This window comes from Balaenoptera musculus, chromosome 5, assembly GCF_009873245.2.
Source record: "Balaenoptera musculus isolate JJ_BM4_2016_0621 chromosome 5, mBalMus1.pri.v3, whole genome shotgun sequence".
NCBI classification, from domain to species: domain Eukaryota; kingdom Metazoa; phylum Chordata; class Mammalia; order Artiodactyla; family Balaenopteridae; genus Balaenoptera; species Balaenoptera musculus.
This window is the reverse complement of record NC_045789.1, coordinates 75137416-75156818: the sequence shown is the minus strand read 5'-3', so window position 1 is coordinate 75156818 and position 19403 is coordinate 75137416. Positions and strand designations below refer to the sequence as shown.

Here is a 19403-nt window from a genome sequence, read left to right as displayed (position 1 = left end):
TTATGGTGTCAAATCTTATATTTAGGTCTTTAAACCATTTTGAGTTTATTTTTGTGTATGGTGTGAGAGTGTTGTAATTTCATTGATTTATATGTAGCTGTCCAGCTTTCCCAATACCACATCAACAAGTCTTCAAGAGAGACTGTCTTTTATCCATTGTATATTCTTGCCTGTGTTGTCAAAGATTAATTGATCATAGGTTTGTGGGTTTATTTCTGGGCTGTCTGTTCTGTTCCACTGAACTATATGTCTGTTTTTGTGCCAACAGCACACTGTTTTGATTACTGTAACTCTGTAGTATAGTCTGAAGTCTGGAGGGTTATGCCTCCTGCTTTGTTCTTTTCCCTCAGGATTGCTTTGATAATTCCGGGCCTTTTGTGGTTCCATATACATTTTAGGGTTATTTGTTCTAGTTCTGTGAAAAATGTCATGGGTATTTTGATAAGGATTGCATTAAATCTGTAGATTGCTTTGAGTAGTATGGCCATTTTAAAAATATTAATTCTTCCAATCCAAGTGCATGGGATATCTTCCCATTTCTTTGAATCATCTTCAGTTTCTTTTTCAAAGTTTTATAGTCTTCAGCATATAGGTGTTTACTGCCTTGATTGAGTTTATTCCTAGGTAATTTTTTGATACAGTTTTAAACAGGATTTTCCTTTTTTACTTTCTCTTTCTGAAATTTCATTGTTAGTGTAAAGAAATGCAACAAATTTCTGTATATTAATCTTGTATCCTACTACCTTGCTGAATTCATTTATTCTCATAGTTTTTGTGTGGAGACTTCAGGGTTCTCTATATAGAGTATCATGTCATCTCCAAATAGTGACAATTTTACCTCTTCCCTTCCAATTTGGATACCTTTCATTTCTTTTTCTTATCTGATTGTTGGGGCTAGGACTTCCAATACTATGTTGAGTAGAAGTGGTGAAACTGGGCATCCTTGTCTTGTTCCAGAATTTAGTGGGAAGGTGTTCAGCTTTTCACTGTTGAGTATTATGTTGGCTGTGGGTTTGTCATAAATGGCTTTATTATGTTGAAATATGTTCCCCCTATACCCACTTCTGTGACAGTTTTTATCAAGAATGGGTGTTGAATTTTGTCAAATGCTTTTTCTGTCTATTGAGATGATCATGTGGTTTTTGTCTTTCCTTTTGTTAATGTGGTGTATCACATTGATTGATTGCGTATATTGAGCTGTCCTTGCTACCCTGGAATGATTACAGCTTGATCATGGTGTATTATCCTTTTTATGTATTGTTGGATTTTGTTTGCTAATATCTTGTTTTGAAGATTTTTGCATCTATATTCATCAGAGATATTGGCCTGTGGTTTTCATTTTTTGTAGTGTTTTTGTCTGGTTTTGGTATCAGGGTGATGGTGGCTTCAGAATGAATTTGGGAGTGTTCCCTCTTCAATTTTTTGGAATAGTTTGAGAAGGGTAGGTATAAGTTCTTTGAACATACTAACAGATACAAAGGGAGAAACTGACAATAATACAATAATAGTAGACCTTAACACCCCATTGACATCAATGGACAGATCATCCAGACAAAAAAATCAGTAAGGCAACAGAGGTTCTAAATGACACAATAGATCAGTAGGACTTAATTGATATCTACAGAACACTACTTCCAAAAAAGCCAGAATACAGATTCTTTTCAAGGGCACACGGAATATTCTCTAGGATAGACCACATACTAGGTCATAAAAAAAAAACCTCAACAAATTTAAAAGGATAGAAATTATTTGAAACATCTTATCTGACCACAACAGTATGAAACCAGAAATCAACCACAGAAAGAAAAACAGGAAAAGAATGAACACATGGAGACTAAACAACATGCTACTAAGAAACCAATGGGTCAACAATGAAATCAAAGAAGAAATCAGGAAATGCCTCAAGACAAATGAAAATGAAAACACAACCTTACAAAATCTATGGGATGCCCACCCACTGGTGGTTGAAGCTGGGTCCTGGGGTTAGTGCTGGACTACTGACATCAAGAGCCAGGTCCTGGAGTCTGGTTGCAGGACCCAGACATCCCAGAGCTGATATAACATGGCTGGGGGTGAGGCAGGGAAGGGGAGCAGATCCTGACACAGTTGGGTACAGAGTCTGGGGTGTCCTGAAGCTTCTGTTGGCCTGTTAGTGGGCAGGGCCAGGGCCCAGCTGGTCCCAGGGCAGGGTCTGGCCTGGTCTGGACAGGATAGGTTTTCAGGCTGTGGGATTGTGGTTTTCTTGCATCTGGTGTCTGCCCACGTTGGGTCAGCCTGGTCCAGAGGCTAGAGCAGGCAAGGCCCAGAGGATTCTGGGGCTGGTGCTTGCTCACTGGTGGTTGGAAATGGGCCCTGGGCCCTCTATTGGGCAGAGGGCCTTGTCCAGAGGCGGATATGGAGGTCTTAGGCAGTCTGTCTGCTGATGGGTGGTGCTGTAGCCCACCCAATAGTTGCTTGGCCTGATTTGTCCCAGCACTGGCACCTAAGGCTGTTGGGTTGGGTGGGGCCAGGTTCTTGGTGGCTAATGAGCTAGGAGAGAGGATTCCACAATGGTGTTTGCCAGTATCAGCATCCATGTGGTAGAAGGAACTCCCAAGAATGGCTGCCACCAGTGTCTGTGCACCCAGGGTGAGCGCAGCCGCCCCTCACCTCTCTGAGAGACTCTCTAAGACCAGCAAGTAGGTCTGGCCCAGGCTCCTATCAAATTACTGCTTTTTCCCTGGGTTCCAGAACATGTGAGCTTTTGTGTGTGCCATTTAAGAGGGAAGTCTCTATTTCTCCCAGTCCTGTGGGACTCCTGAAATTAAGTCCCACTGGCCTTCAAGGCCAGATGCCCTGGGGCCTTGTCTTCCTGGTGCCGGACCCCCAGGCTGGGGAGCCTGACATAGCGCTCATAACTGTCACTCTTGTGGGAGAACCTCTATGCAATATAATTATTCTCCAATTTGTGGGTCACCCACCTGGGGTTATGGGACTTAGCTGTATTTCAAGTCTGCCCCTCCTACCTGTCTTGGGGCTCTTTCTTTATGTCTTTAGTTGTAGAAGATCTTTTCTGGTAGGTACCAGACTTTTTCATCAATGGTTGTCTGCAAATAGTTTGTGATTTTGGTGCTGCTCTTGAGAGAAGTGAGCTCAGAGTCTTCCTACTCTGCCATCTTGGCCAATCTTGGTCACTGTGGTTTTGATTTGAATTTTCCTGGGGAACTAGTGAGTTGAGCTTCTTTTCAGGTCCTTAGTACCATTTATATATCTTCTTTGGACAATGTATTCAGGTTCTTTGCCCATTTAGCCACTGTATCGTTACGGACTTCCCTGGTGACGCACTGGTAAGAATCCGCCTGCCAAGGCCAGGGACACGAGTTTGAGCCCTGGTCCGGGAAGATCCCACATGCCGCGGAGCAACTAAGCCGTGTGCCACAACTACTGAGCCTGTGCTCTAGAGCCCGCCGAGCCACAACAACTGAGCCCACATGCCACAGGCTGCTGAAGCCCACGTGCCTAGAGCCCATGCTCCGCAACAGAGAAGCCACCCGCAACAAGAAGCCTGCACACTGCAACGAAGAGTAGCCCCTGCTTGCTGCAACTAGAGAAAGCCCGCGCGCAGCAACGAAGACCCAACGCAGCCAAAAATAAATAAATAAAATAAATAAATTTATTTAAAAAAAATGTGTGTTACAGTTGGCCTTCCATGTCTGAGGGGTCCACATCTGAGGATTCAACCAACTGCAGATTGAAAATATTTGGGAAAAAATTCCAGCAATTTCCAAAAAGCAAAACTTGAATTTGCTGCAACTATTTACATAGCATTTACATTGTATTAGGTATTATGAGTAATCTAGAGATAATTTAAAGTATACAGGAGCATGTGCTTAGGTTATATGCAAATACTACACCATTTTATATAAGGTATTTGAGCATCTGTGGATCTTGGTATCCAAGGGGTGCCCTGGAACCAATCCCCCTCTACCAAGGGATGACTGTATTTGTCTTTTTTTATTGTTGAGTTGTAAGACTCCCTTATATGTTCTGTATATCATACCCTTATCACATATATAACTTGCAATTATTATCTCCCATTCGTGGGCTGTCTTTTTACTTTCTTGATAATGTCCTTTGATGCATAAAAGTTTATAATTTTGAAGAAGTCCGATTTATTTGTTTTTTATTTTATTGTTTGTGCTTTAGGTATCATATCTAAGAAACTGTTATTTAATGCAAGGTCATGAAGAATTATGCCTATGTTTTCTTCCAACCATTTTGTAATCTTAGCTCTTACGTTTATGTCTGTTATCCATTTTGATTAATTTTTGTATATGTTATGAGGTAGGGGTCCAACTTCATTCCTTTGCATGTGGATATCCAGTTGTCCCAGCACCGTTTGTTGAAGAGACTATTCTTTCTACAGTGAATGGTCTTGGCACCCCTGTTGAAAATCAGTTGATCATAGATGAATGGGCTTATTTCTGGCCTCTCAATTCTGTTTCATTGATCTGTATGTCTATACTTATGCCAGGATCGTAATAAGAGATTTTTAAAATCGCTAATGGATGCCTAGTTTTATCAAAAGCCTTTGCAGCATTTAATGATACAATCAAATGTTTTTTCTCATCTGACATTTTAACATGGTGGTGAATTAATGCTAAATATTTTCTAATAGTGAACAGTCTTTGAGCTTGAGGGCTAGGTACTGATAGGTTGTATTCTGTGTTTTGATTTTCTGTTACTAGTAAAGGTGGAGTATAGGGAAGATAAGCAGTGCATGAGTGGGATTGGATTGCTCTTCTAGCCTTGGTGCTCATTAAGATAATCAGTAATCACATACACCTGGCTTCTGATGGGTACTTTGCCCACTTAGTCTCTGTTGTTTCAGGATCTTTATTCTCATTGCTCTCAGTGAGCCCAGTTCTATAATGGCCTCTCCTACTGTCAGCCCTGGCCTAGGGAGGGAAGCCACCAGTGAACTTATGAGTGCTGCTAGTGCCCTCCCAGCAGCACACTCCTTGTTGCTCTGATAAAATGTGTATCTTCTGGGCCCTCCTCTCAACATAGTCCTCTGGAGAGTTCTTGAGCCCTAATAGTACATCCACTGAAGCAAGCTCACTCCTCTGAGGCTTCTAATCCTATCTTCCGCTGTCTGCCATGACAGTCTGGCATTTCTCCTCACTAAATGTGAGCCATTGTGTATTAGTTTTCTATTTATGCTTAAGAAATTACCACAGATGTAGCAGTTGAAGACAGTACCTGTTAATTAACTCAGAGTTCTGTAGGTCAGTTGTCTAGATGGCATGGATGGATTCTCTGCTCAGGATGTCAGCTTGATGAATTCTTTGCTGGAGACTCTGGGGGAAAATTTGCTTCCAACCTCACTCTTGTGGTTGTGGGACTGAGGTCCTTGTTTCTTTGCTGGCTATCAATCCAAGATTGCTCTCTGCTTCTAGAGACCACATTCATTCCTTGCCACTTGCCATTCCTCCATCTTCAAGCCAACAATAATGCATCTTACTCTGCTCCTGCTTTGAATCTCTGATTTCTTCTGTCTCTAAGCTGTAGACCTGGATGGCTCCTGTGATTAGGTCAGGTCCACTGAGATAATACCCATAGCTTAAGGTTAACTAATTTGAGACCTTAATTACAGCTGCAAAATTCCTTTTTCCATGTGTATTATTTGCCTGAGCTGCCACAATAAATTATCCTAAACTTGTTGACTTGTAACAACAGAAATTTATTCTCTCACAGTTCTGGAGACCAGAAGTCCAAAATCAAGTAGTTGGCAGGGGTGATTCCCTCTAGGGGCTCTGAGAGGGAATCTATTCTGTGACTCTCTTCCAGCTTCTGGTGTTTGTTAACAATCCTTGGTGTTCCTTGGCTTGTAGCTTCATCACTTCAATCTCTGCCTCCATCGTCATGTGGTCTTCTTCCCCTGTGTGTCTCTGTATATCCTCTCTTCTTGTAGGGACACCAATATTGGACCTAGGGTTTATCCTACTCCAGTATTAGCTCCTTTGCTAAGACCCTATTTGCAAATAAGGTCACATTCTGGAGTTTTGGGTGGACATGAATTTGGTGGGGGGGACACTATTGAACCCACAATAGTCCACTCTCTGGCCCCCTAAAATTGATGTCTGTTTCATACACAAAATACATTTATCTTACTCCAGCATTCTCAAGTCTTCACCCATTCCAGGATCAATTCTAAATCCAAAATCTCATTTAAGTATCACCAACTCAAAAATTCCCAAATGTCATCATCTAAGTCAGGTATGGGTTGGACTCTGGGTATTAACTTATTTTATTATTCAAAGAAATGGACTGTAAGTTGGGGTTTGAAGATCATTTTGTTAGGCAGGGCCAATTTCTGTGTGGTAACTTTACCAGTATTGATTATGGATTATTATTACTATTAGAAAAGATAACATGTATGTAGCTAAAATATATCATGGTCTATTAAATAAATATTTGTTGAATATCTACTATATACCAGGCACTCTTCTAGGTGCTAGATATATCTAACTGACAAAAATCCCAACCTTACATTGGTAAGAAATAATTATTTTCAGTGAGTATTCTTTATTTAATATATAAGTGAATTATTTATTTTGATGCTTTCTATTTGTGTAGAGAACACTGACGAATAGGCCTCAGAAATTCAGTCTGTTGGTTACAAGGTTGGTAAGAGGAGTGACTAGCTGTGTAGAACCTACATAGCTATTATATTTCAGCTTAGTTCAGCACAAACATTTTATTACGCACCACTATTGGCCAGACTCTTTGGCATGTCATTTGAGGTCATGTGTGTCTGCCCACATCCTAAGTGACCTCTACATCCTCTTACTCACTCTCTGCCTCAGCCACGTGGAAATACTTGCTGTTCCCTGAACATACATCTTCATGACACTTGTGCTTTTGTTCATGTTCTTCTCTCTGTCTAGAATCCCGTCTTTGCCTTATTGGATACCTACTTATTCTTCAAGACATAGCACCAATGCTCCTTCCTCTGTGAAGTCTTCATATTTGCTATCTCCCATGGCCACAATTAATTGTACCTTGTTCTGTACTCCTACATAATTTTGTCTCTACTTGGCTCAGCATTCTTATGTGGTCTTCTTTATATTATTGTATACCAATTAGTTTCTCCAACTAAATTGTAAACTATTTAAGAGAGCTAATATTTTATTTATGTGCTTTTCACAAAGTAGGCAAATGAGTGAATAAATATAAATTTGAAATGGTTTTAAACTTCAGAATATAACATACAAAATTATTAATAAGAGTTCCTGATACTTTAACTTTTGTGGAAAATTATTTATTCCTTTGATTAAATGTTTTATTTATAAAAGCATGAGACTATAACAATTACTGTTTATGAATGAACCATTTACTATTGAATGAAAAATTAAATATTAAATATAAAAACTAAAATTTTAGTTTAAACATATTAGTGATTAGAGATTTTTGTATTTCTGACACAAAGTCTTTGGTATGTACTTTCTTGAACACCACATAAGTCATCTGTTAATCTCAAAAGTGATTGAGAAGAATAATGTAGTGATAGGCCATATTTTTATATTGTAATTGTGCAAAAAGTAACCAAAAGAAGGAAGTCGTACTTTTTGTATTCTGTCATGTGGAGGTAAAGGATTTTTTTGGATTATACGTTTGTGATTACTATACATATTTACCTGTTTTGATAATGGAAGCCTTTTTATTAACATATTAGTGACTTGGGGAAGAGTTTTTAATATGTTGAAAGGTTGTTCTTGGCATAGTTGTTTAAAGATGGGAAACTTGGGAAGTATAATAAACTATGAGCTAATGTGAAATACTAGAGCTTTTATTTTATAATAGTATTGTACTGCTTTGACATTCTATTATTCTATTCTTTTTTTTATTGACGTATGGTTGACTTTACAATGTGTTAATTTCTGCTGTACAGAAAACTGATTCAGTTATGCATATATATACATTCTTTTTAAAAAATATTCTTTTCTATTATGGTTTATCACAGGATATTGAATATAGTTCCCTGTGCTATACAGTAGGACCTTGTTGTTTATCCATTCTATATATAATAGCTTACATCTGCTAACCCCAGCTTCCCACTCCATCCCTCCCCCACCCCCCTTCCCTCTTGGCAACCACAAGTCTGTTTTCTATGTCTATGAGTTTGTTTCTGTTTCATAAATAGGTTCAGTTGTGTCATATTTTAGGTTCCACGTATAAGTGGTATCATATGGTATTTGTCTTTCTCTTTCTGACTTCACTTAGCATGATAATCTCTAGCTGCAAATGGCACTATTTTGTTCTTTTATTTTTTATTTTTTGGCTGCGTTGGGTCTTCGTTGCTGCGCGCAGGCTTTCTCTAGTTGCAGTGAGTGGGGGCTACTGTTCGTTGCGGTGTGCGGGCTTCTCATTGTGGTGGCTTCTCTTGTTGTGGAGCACGGGCTCTAGGTGCGTGGGCTTCAGTAGTTGTGGCACACGGGCTCAGTAGTTGTGGCTCGCGGGCTCTAGAGTGCAGGCTCAGTAGTTGTGGCACATGGGCTTAGTTGCTCCGTGGCATGTGGGATCTTCCCGGATCAGGGCTTGGACCTGTACCCCCTGCATTGGCAGGCGGATTCTTAACCACTGCACCACCAGGGAAGTCCTATTTCGTTCTTTTTTATGGCTGAGTAGTATTCCATTGCATATATATGTACCACATCTTCTTTATCCATTCATCTGTCAGTGGACATTTACGTTGTTTCCATGTCTTGGCTATTGTGAATAGTGCTGCTCTGAACATAGGGTGCATGTATCTTTTTGAATTATAGTTTTGTCTGGATATATGCCCAGGATTGGGATTGCTGGATCATATGGTAATTCTGTTTTTAGGTTTTTTGGTTTTTTTTTTTTTGACTGCGCCACACGGCTTGTGGGATCTTAATTCCCTGACAAGGGATCGAACCCGGGCCCTCAGCAGTGAAAGCGTGGAGTCCTAACCACTGGACCGCCAGGGAATTCCCTTCTATTTTTACTTTTTTAAGGAACCTCCATACTGTTTTCCACAGTGGCTGCACCAACTTACATTCCCACTAACAGTGTAGGAGGGTTCTCTTTTCTCCACACTCTCTCCAGCATTTGTTATTTGTAGATTTTTTTAATGATGGCCGTTCTGACCGGTGTGAGGTGGTACCTCAAGTAGTTTTGATTTGCATTTCTCTAATAATTAGAGATGTTGAGCATCTTTTCCTGTGCCTACTGGCCATCTGTATGTCTTCTTTGGAGAAATGTCTATTAAGATCTTCTGCCAATTTTTCGATTGGGTTGTTCGTTGTTTTGTTTTTGAGTTGTATGAGCTGTTTGTATATTTTGGAAATTAAGTCCTTGTTGGCTGCATTGTTTGCAAATATTTTCTCCCATTCAGTAGGTTGTCTTTTCATTTTTCTTAACGGCTTCCCTTGCTGTGCAAAAGCTTGTAAGTTTGATTAGGTCCCATTTGTTTATTTTTGTTTTTATTTCTATTGCCTTGGGAGTCTGACCTAAGAAAACATTGGTACGATTTATGTCAGAGAATGTTTTGCCTATGTTCTCTTCTAGGAGTTTTATGGTGTCATGTCTTATGTTTAAGTCTTTAGGCCATTTTGAGTTTATTTTTGTGCATGGTGTGAGGGTGTGTTCTAACTTTATTGATTTACATGTGGCTGTCCAACTTTCCCAGCACCACTTGCTGAAGAGACTGTCCTTTTCCCATTGTATATTCTTGCCTCCTTTGTCAAAGATTATTTACCTGTAGGTGTGTGGGTTTATTTCTGGGCTCTGTATTCTGTTCCAATGACCATATATCTGTTTTTGTGACAGTACCACACTGTTTTGATTACTGTAGCTTTGTAGTATTGTCTGAAGTCTGGGACAGTTATGCCTCCTGCTTTGTTCTTCTTTTAAAATTTTATTTATTTATTTATTTATTTATTTATTTATTTATTTATTTATGGCTGTGTTGGGTTTTTGTTGCTGTGCGCAGGCTTTCTCTAGTTGTGGCGAGTGGGAGCTACTCTTCGTTGTGGTGCACGGGCTTCTCATTGCAGTGGCTTCTCTTGTTGTAGAGCACAGGCTCTAGGCACACGGGCTTCAGTAGCTGTGGCACTTGGGCTCAGTAGTTGTGGCTTGTGGGCTCTAGAGTGCAGGCTCAGTAGTTGTGGCACATGGGCTTAGTTGCTCCGCGGCATGTGGGATCTTCCCAGACCAGGGATCAAACTCGTGTCCCCTGCATTGGCAGGCAGATTCTTAACCATTGTGCCACCAAGGAAGTCCCCTCCTGCTTTGTTCTTTTTCCTCAGGATTGCTTTGGCAATTCTGGGTCTTTTATGGTTCCATATAAATTTTAGAATTATTTGTTTTAGTTCTGTGTAAAATGTCATGGGTAATTTGATAGGGATCGCATTAATTCTGTAGACTGCTTTGGGTAGTATGGCCATTTTAACAATATTCTTCCAATCCAAGAGCATGGGATATCTTTCTGTTTCTTTGAATCATCTTTAATTTTCTTTATTAATGTTTTATAGTTCTCAGCATATAAGTCTTTCATCTCCTTGGTCAAGTTTATTCCTATTTTATTTTTTTGGTGTGATTGTAAAAGGTATTGTTGTTTTACATTCCCTTTCTGATATTTCACTGTTAGTGTAAAGAAATGCAACTGATTTCTGTATATTAATCTTGTATCCTGCTACCTTGCTGAATTCATTTATCAGTTCTAGTAGTTTTTGTGTGGAGTCTTTAGGGTTTTCTATATATAGTATCATGTTATCTGCGTATAACAGTTTTACTTCTTCCCTTCCAATTTGGATACCTTTCATTTCTTTTTCTTGTCTGATTGCTGGGGCTAGAACTTCCAATACTATGTTGAGTAGAAGTGGTGAGAGTGGGCATCCTTGTCTTGTTCCAGATTTTAGTGGGAAGTCTTTCAGTTTTTCACCATTGAGTATTCTGTTGGCTGTGGGTTTGTCATAATTTTGCTATTATGTTGAGATACGTTCCCTCTATACCCACTTTGGTAAGAGTTTTTATCATGAATGGATGTTCAATTTTGTCAAATGCTTTTTCTGCATCTATTGAGATGATCATGTGGTTTCTGTCTTTTATTTTGTTTGTGTGGTGTATTATACTGATTGAATTGCATTTGTTGAACCATCCTTATGAACTTGGGATGAATCCCACTTGGTCGTGGTGTATGATCTTTTTTATGTGTATTGGACTCGGGTTGCTAGTATTTTGTTGAGAATTTTTGCATCTATATTCATCAAAGATTTTGGCCTCTAATTTTCTTATTTGGTGGTATCTTTGTCTGGTTTTGGTATCAGGGTGATGGTGGCTTCATAGAATGTCTTTGGGAGTGTTCCCTCCTCTTCAATCATTTGGAAGAGTTTGAGAAGGATCAGTAAAAGTTCTTCTTTGTATGTTTGGTAGAATTTGCCTGTGAAGCCATCTGGTCCTGGACTTTTGTTTGTAGAGGGTTTTAAAATTACAGGTTCTATTTCACTTCTAGTGATCAGTCTGTTCAAATTATCTGTTTCTTCTTGATTCAATTTTAGTGGGCTCTGTGTTTCTAAAATCTTGTCCATTTCTTCTAGGTTGTTGAATTTGTTGGCATATAATTTTCATAGTATTCTCTGACCGTTTTTTTTTTCTTTTTTCTTTTTTGTATTTCTGTGGTATCAGTTGAGATTTCTTCTTTTTCTTTTTTTTTAAATAAATTTATTTATTTTTATTTTGTTATTTATTTTTGGCTGTGTTGGGTCTTTGTTGCTGTGTGAGGACCTTCTCTAGTTGCGGCAAGCAGGGGCCACTCTTTGTTGCGGTGCATGGGCTTCTCATTGTGGTGGCTTCTCTTGTTGCAGAGCATGGGCTCTAGGCACGCGGGCTTCAGTAGTTGTGGCTCGCAGGCTGTAGAGCGCAGGCTCAGTAGTTGTGGCGCATGGGCTTAGTTGCTCCGTGGCAAGTGGGATCTTCCCAGACCAGGGATCGAACTCATGCCCCCTGCATTGGCAGGTGGATTCTTAACCACTACACCACCAGGAAAGTCCCTCCTTTTTCATTTCTTATTTTGTTTATTTGGGTTCTCTCTCTTTTCTTCTTGGTGAGCCTGTTCAGAGGTTTGTCAATTTTGTTTACCCTTTCAGCGAACCAGCTCTTGGTTTTATTATTTTTTTTCTGTAGTTTTTTAATCTCTATTTTATTTATTTCCCCTCTGATCTTTAATTATTTCCTTCCTTCTGCTGACTTTATGTTTTGTTTGTTCTCTTTGTAATTCTTTTAGGTGGTAGGTTAGGTTGTTTATTTGAGGTTTTTCTTGTTTCTTGAGGAAGGCCTGTATCACAATGAACTTCTAAGAACTGTTTTTGCTGCATCCTATAGATTTTGTTTGGTTGTGTTTTCATTGTCATTTGTCTCAAGGTATTTTTTAATTTCCTCTTTGATTTCATCATTGACCCACTGTTTTTTTAATAGCATGTTTTTTAGTCTCCATGTAGTCTTTTTTTTCTCATTTCTTTTTCTGTGGTTGATTTCTAGTTTCATGCCATTGTGGTCAGAAAAGATGTTTGAGATAATTTCTGTACTCTTCAATTTGTTGAGGCTTGTTTTGTGCCCTAGTATATGGTCAGCCCTAGAGAATGTTCCATGTGCACTTGAAAAGAATGTGTATTCTGGTTTTTTTTAGTTGTCATGTCCTGAAAATATCAGTTAAGTCTAACTGCTCAATTTTATCATTTAGGATCTATGTTGCCGTATTGATTTCCTGTCTAGAAGATATTTCCATTGATATGAGTGGGGTGTTAAAGTCTCCTACTATTATTGTATTCCCGTCAATTTCTCCCTTTATGTCTGTTAGTATTTGTTTTATATATTTGGGTGCTTGTGTATTAGGTGCATATATGTTAATGAGTGTAAAATTCTCTTCTTGTATTGATCCTTTTATCATTATATAGTGATATATCTTTATCTTTCTTTATGGCCTTTGTTTTCAAGTCTGTTTTGTCTGATATGAGTATTGTGACCCCCCACTTGTCATTTCTGTTTGCATGAAATATCTTTTTCCATCCCCTCACTTTCAATCTATGTGTGTCTCCTGCCCTAAAGTGGGTCTCTTGTAGGCAGCATATTGTAGGCTTTTGTTTTTTAATCCAATCCGCCACTCTATGTCTTTTGATTGGAGCATTTAGTCCATTTGACATTTAAGGTAATTATTGATAGATATGTATTTATTGCCATTTTAAACCTTGTTTTCCAGTTGATTCTGTGTTTCTTCTTTGTTCCTTTCTTTTTTCCTTTTGTTTTTCTTTTTGTGGTTTGATGATTTCCTTTTATTTTATGCTTGTGTTCTTTTTGGTTTTTGTGAATCTATTGTGTGTTTTTGATTTGTGGTTATTCTGTTTTTCAAGTATGTTAACCCCTTCCTATATCTACTTGCTTTAGACTGATAGTCATATAGGCTCAAACACATTCTAAAAAAAAAAGAATCTACATTTTCTTACTTTCCTTCCCCACATTTTATGATTTTGATGTCCTCTTTTACATCTTCATGTTTATCCTTTTGCTGTTCATTGTCATCATTTTCACAAAAATGTTTTGATTTTTTAAAAATCTGTGTACTGACTTATTTAAGTGATTTACTTTCCAATTGTGATTTTCTCTTTTCTATACATTCTTGCTTCTCTTCTATTTAGAGAAGACCTTTCAATACTTCTTTTAGGATAGGTTTAGTATTGCTGTATTCTTTTAGTTTTTGCTTATCTGAGAAATTCTTTGTCTCTCCTTCTATTCTAAATGATAATCTTGCTGGGTATCGTATTCTAGGTTGCACATTTTTCCCTTTTAGGAATTTGAATATATCTTGCCACTCCCTTCTGTACTGTAACGTTTCTGTAGAGAAATCAGCTGATAGCCTTATGGGGGTTCCCTTGTAACTAACACTTTTTCTCTTGCTGCCTTCAGAATCCTCTCTTTAACTTTCGCCATTTTAATTACAATATGTCTTGATGTAGGTCTGTTTGGGTTCATCTTGTTTGGGACTCTGCTTCCTGTACCTGGATTTCTGTTTCCTTCTTTAGGTTTGAGAAGTTTTCAGCCATAATTTCTTCAAATTCACTTTCGATCCCCTTTTCTCTGTCTTCTCCTCTGGAATCCCTATTATGGGTAGATTGGCAAGCTTTATATTATCCCATACATGTCTTATATTGCTTTCATTTTTTTTTTTTAATTTGCCTTTCTATCTGCTGTTCTGATTGGGTGATTTTCATTATTCTATCTTCCAGATCACTTATTTGTTCTTCTGCATTATTCATTCTGCTGTTCATTGCCTTTAGCTCAGCTTTCATCTCAGCAAATGAGTTTTTAATTTTTCTTGGCTCCTCTTTATAGTTTCTAGCTCCTTTTTACAGTATTCTGCATTTCTGTCAATAAACTTTCTTAATTCCTTCAGTATTTTCATTATCTCCTTTTTGAACTCAGCGTCTATTAGACTGAAGAGGTCTATTTCATTGTTTGTTCTTTCGGGGAAATTCTCTTGGTCTTTTAACTGGGACTGGTCCCTCTGCTTCTTTGTTTTACTTATATTTCCCTTACTCTGTGAGTTTAGGAGACACACTTATCTACTGTGGTCTTGGAGGGCTGTTTATATGTAGGAGCAGCCCTGTGTAGCTTGTGTGGTTTTAATATTTTTGGTGTAAGGGTTGTTTTAGTATGGATGCCTGCTGTCTCTTTCCTCAGTGTGTGCTGGCTGTTATCCCATTGATAGGGGGTGTGCAGAAGCAGTGGCTGGCGTTCTCTCCCAGAGCCCGCAAAGGTGGCAGCTGGCACCCGCTCCCAGAGCTCTCGGTGTGGTGGTGGCTCACTCGTGCCCCTGGAGCCTGCGATGGCATCGGTGGCTCATGCCCACCCCTGAGCCCACAGCAGCGGTTGGTACCTGCTCCTGGAGCTTGTGCAGGCAGTGTCCTGTCGCCTTAGAGTGCATGTGCAGGGAAGGAGGCTGCTATGTCAGGTCCCGCCCCTCCCCTCGCGTGCCCTCAACAATGGCACCTTGCCTCTATGGTGGGCTGGGCTTCTTCTGCTTCCCTTGGTTTCAGTCATACCAAAATCCAGCCCCTTAAGGCTGTCTCCGCACAGCCAACCCCAGTCTTCTCCCCAGGTCTGACCTCCAAAGCCCAAGCTTCAGCTCCCAGCCCCCGCCCACACTGGTGGACGCACGTCTCAGGCTGGGGAGTGCAGTGCTGTGAGACTGACCGTTTGTGCAGGTCTCTTTCCATTCTGCCTGCTGCACACCAGTTCTGTGCTCTCTTCTGAGGCTCTGAAGCTCCCCCTCCACCCCAGCTGATCTCCCCACTGGTGAGGGGACTTCACAGGGTGCCGGAACCTTTCCTGTTTCACAGTTCCTTCCCAGGGGCGCAGGGTCCTGTCCTGATTCCTTTCTCCCTCTTTTTTTTCTTTTTTCTTTTGTTCTACTTGGTTATGTGGAGATTTTATTGCCCTCTCAGAAGTCTGAGGTCTTCTGCCAGGGTTCAGTAGGTGTTCTGAGAATTGTTCCACATGTAGATGTATTTTTGATGTATTTGTGGGATGAGGTTAGCTCCACATCCTACTACTCCACCATCTTGATCCCTCCCCTTGACATTTTATTCTTATTTGGAATTTTTGTTTAAATAATGGGTAAAACATAATAAAAGAAAATTGGTTGCAATTTACTGTCTCCCTCCATTGGCAAATAAGACATTCTAACTATTAATTGTTTGCTGTTATCTATTGCAGGCTTAGTCCCCCTGTCCTTCCACTGTGCTCCTTAAAGGAAATACATTTGTCCACTGACAAATTTTTCAGAATGGAACCATCTGAAATTACCAATGGTTGTTTTCTTTCTGTTCTCACAAGGGAGGTAAGGATAAAAAAAATCCCAATCCATTTCATACTTAGGAATTAAGAAACAACAAAGTCTCATAAGAGGAACATAGGAACTTTCTGAACATTTCATAATGGTATGCTTATTTCATAAATAGCTAAAGGGCAGGAAAAGGAATTACTATTGTATGGCGGAAATCCCTATTTTTATCTTTATTGTCCTCCTGAGTGTTTTTCCCTTGCCTGTTCTCCACCCCCACTTCTCCAAGCACTTTGTCAATATCCAGTTCATTTTAGCTCATAGGTAAGAAATAAGCTCTGGACATATATACACTAATATGTATAAAACAGATAACTAATAAGAACCTACTGTATTAAAAAAAAATAAAAATTCAAAAATTCAAAAAAAAAAGAAAGAAAGAAGCTCTGTAATTCTTCTTTTTTTTTTTTTCTATCAGGTTCACAAATGGGGAGATTTAAGTACAAAGAAAGTAATTTCCTGAGGCTTATAGGATATATTAAGAGACTAAGGTCTAAAAACTATTTCTTTTAGTATAACAAAGATACTCTTTTATCTTTACTGAAACACTGATAAATATTTGTAATATGCACAGTAACAGTTAACTCCCACATTTAATTATAGCGGGACCTATCTGAGACAGTGTCTGTGAAAGATGTTTTGGCCCGTGCTGCAGCAAAGGGTCTACTGGATGGGATCGAGTTGGGCAAACCTTCAAAACGGGAGAAGAAGAAGAAAAAATCAAAAATGTCATTGCCAAAATCTTCCACTTCTGATAGTAGCAGCATCCAGATGAAAATTGCTGAGTTCCTGAGTCAAGAAACTAACGCAAGTGCTCATCAGTCAGAGACATTAACAACAAAAACATCTCTTCCACAGAAGAATACAAATCAAGTGGGTTCTTCCTCACAGGTCAGAAAATCCAACAAGCCCACCACCAATCCTTTAGTGCCTACGTTTATGAAGAACACATCTCCCTCCAGACCATACAAACGGCCGACAAACTTTTTAAGACCTCGCCCAGAAGACAGAATGATTGCACTGAAACCCATAGAGATTGTTTTGCCTCCAGTAATGTTGCCATTTTCTAGTCCCCAAGGGATCAGATCTCAGATACCAACTCAGCATTTTTACTGTCGTTGGGTTGGGCCCAAGACTGTCATGCCTGGCTATCTTCCCACACCATCAATACCAAGAAGAGGGGAAAAACCTAAAGAAAACTTACCTTCCTCTCTACCCAGACATCCTCGACCATGGCTTTGACTGTCTTGTGTTTTTTACAGGGGTCAAGAGTAGTAGATTTTTTTTTTCAAAGTCTGATATTTCTCTGAAGGTTAGACATCCCTACACAAAATACTCATCCTTTTGGTCACTTAGTATCTTCTAAATGTGATTATTACCTTCAAGTGAATTAAGACAAATGAGAATAATATAGGTGAGTTAAGCAAAGCAGAATTCAGAGAGTTCAGTAGCTGGGTGCTGATCTGTTTTAGAATGTCCAGTTGTAGACTCGGTATTGGCTGTTGTTAGAACTTGTCTCACTCTTGCTAACTTTCTGTCTGGACTTAGGACACTGGTTTTAAAGCTGCAACAATTTTTCCTGAAGGGAAACACTGTGTGCCTTAGAACAGACTTCTTTTCAAAGTTAACTTGTGAGGCAGTTTATTAGAAAGCGTAGGTTTGGAAAAGATGCTCTTGCACAGACTATAGATTGCTCTTCAGTATCGAGTCAGCTGTAGTTTAACATTTTCAGTCACTATCGAGGTTGATTTTTTTTTCTTAAACATCAAAATAGGAGATGTTATGAGCTTTTGTAATGTGATTGAGGTTGAGTATGAGTGGGAAGAACAGGAAAGTCCAAAGTTCTAGGTGTGAGGAGTAGTTCAGCTGTCCATTCACAGAGTGAAAACTGTTTCTCACTGGAAGAACCTCTAGGATCCTGAGCAGACTGAACATAAGCTCTCCCTTTTAACTGTTTATGCCAAATACTGTTGTAAAAAAAGTGACTGTAAGCAAATTTCCATCTAAATAGTAATTCTGAGGAAGAGGCCAAACTGTTGAATACAAGTGACACCCCTATTGTTGAAGAAATCTATACAAATTTATGATTCAAAGATCAGGTGAGATGATGGTCATTTCAAGTGGCACACAGTAATCAAACTTTGGTAAGTCATTTCTGATGCTCAATTAAAATATATTGTAGCACTATTTTAATTATATTAAAAGTCAGTTCATCTTGACTGTATTATCAGTTGCCTTCCAAGAATTGGTTATGATTATCATTTCTGGGTCTACTGATTTTTTTTTCATCATGGCAACAGAAAGTGACATTAAATCAAATATGTTACAACTATAAATCCTACTGTTTAAAAACATGTTCATAGACACATTCAAAGAGTTTGAATTTAAAGTTGTGTTTTCAGAATCCAGTTGTGTTGAATAGTGTTAGATAAATTCCTAAATTTCAATTCAGGTGGCATGATTTTAGTAGACTATTATCCTCTTCAAGATGAATATTTAGGTCTATTTCAGCTCTAATAGTGTATAATTTTCTCACTTGAAGTGAGGATAAAAAAGGGTGAATTTCATTTTAGCAGTAATAAATGTTTTTAACTGAAGATTTACACTTACCAGTAAAATGTGTTAGTGAAGAAAGGAAACATGACTTTTTATACTTGAACCAGACTTAATATTTTTAAATCCCAAAAGAATTCTGTTATGACTCTTAAAAAATACAGAAATGTTTTAAATGCTCAGCTTATTTTACTACTTTCAAAAATCAAAAACTATATAATCTTTGCTCTGAAAGTTATAGTATGGTTTCCTCCTATTCCTACTCTCTGGCTTAGAGCCTTCCGTGCCTTAGAGCCTTCCGAGGCCAGTGCAGCTGAACTGAACTTTGTTCAGTAAAGAGCTGATATTTTATCCCAGGGATCTTTTATCCCTTTCCTTACATCTCTCCTCTGCCCCAGGCTGAAGAGTATTCCATTGTCCAAAAGTAGCAGGTCTGAGATTTTTATTTTCTGCTAATAGTTATTATAAGAAGAAAACTCACACTGTTATGAAATAGTTCAGGATATTTTTCTGATCTCTATAGCAGCATGTGGTTCATGTCACATCACAACTTTAGCCACTTATCTTCAGTATCTCATAACATGAATCCTGTCATAAATTATTTTTCTAAGTATATGGAGATTCTCAGTTAAACCATTCATTCATTAAGCCTGCAGTTTTCTTCTTTGGAATCTTCTAAGAAAGAAGGATGTGATCAATTATATAAATATTTTGGTAGACTAAAAAGGGAAATACTTTGGATTAAAAACAATATGGGAGAATTCTAGTAAAGGAGAATATTGATTACATTGACATTTTTCTTTTTTCAGCTTCTTAGAGAAAAGTGCTGTAAAAATCTAAAGTAATGAAATTACTGGTTTTTAGATACTCCAATAGCAAATTCAGATTTTTAATGTGTAATTATTTACCACTATATAATACCTGAAACCAAATGAAATTTTGCTCTTTG

At 38.6% G+C, this 19403-nt stretch overlaps 1 protein-coding gene across 1 annotated transcript in view; it reads left to right on the top strand.

Annotated features, from left to right (window-relative positions):
- The window catches only part of NSUN7 (NOP2/Sun RNA methyltransferase family member 7), a 60234-nt gene extending 41886 nt beyond the window's left edge, over positions 1–18348 (top strand). Inside the window, 2 exon segments of the mRNA XM_036852165.1 lie at positions 15775–15898; positions 16505–18348. Of these exon segments, the coding sequence (XP_036708060.1) occupies positions 15775–15898; positions 16505–17143 (763 nt within the window). The 3' untranslated portion in view covers positions 17144–18348.
- The last annotated feature ends 1055 nt before the right edge of the window (positions 18349–19403 follow it).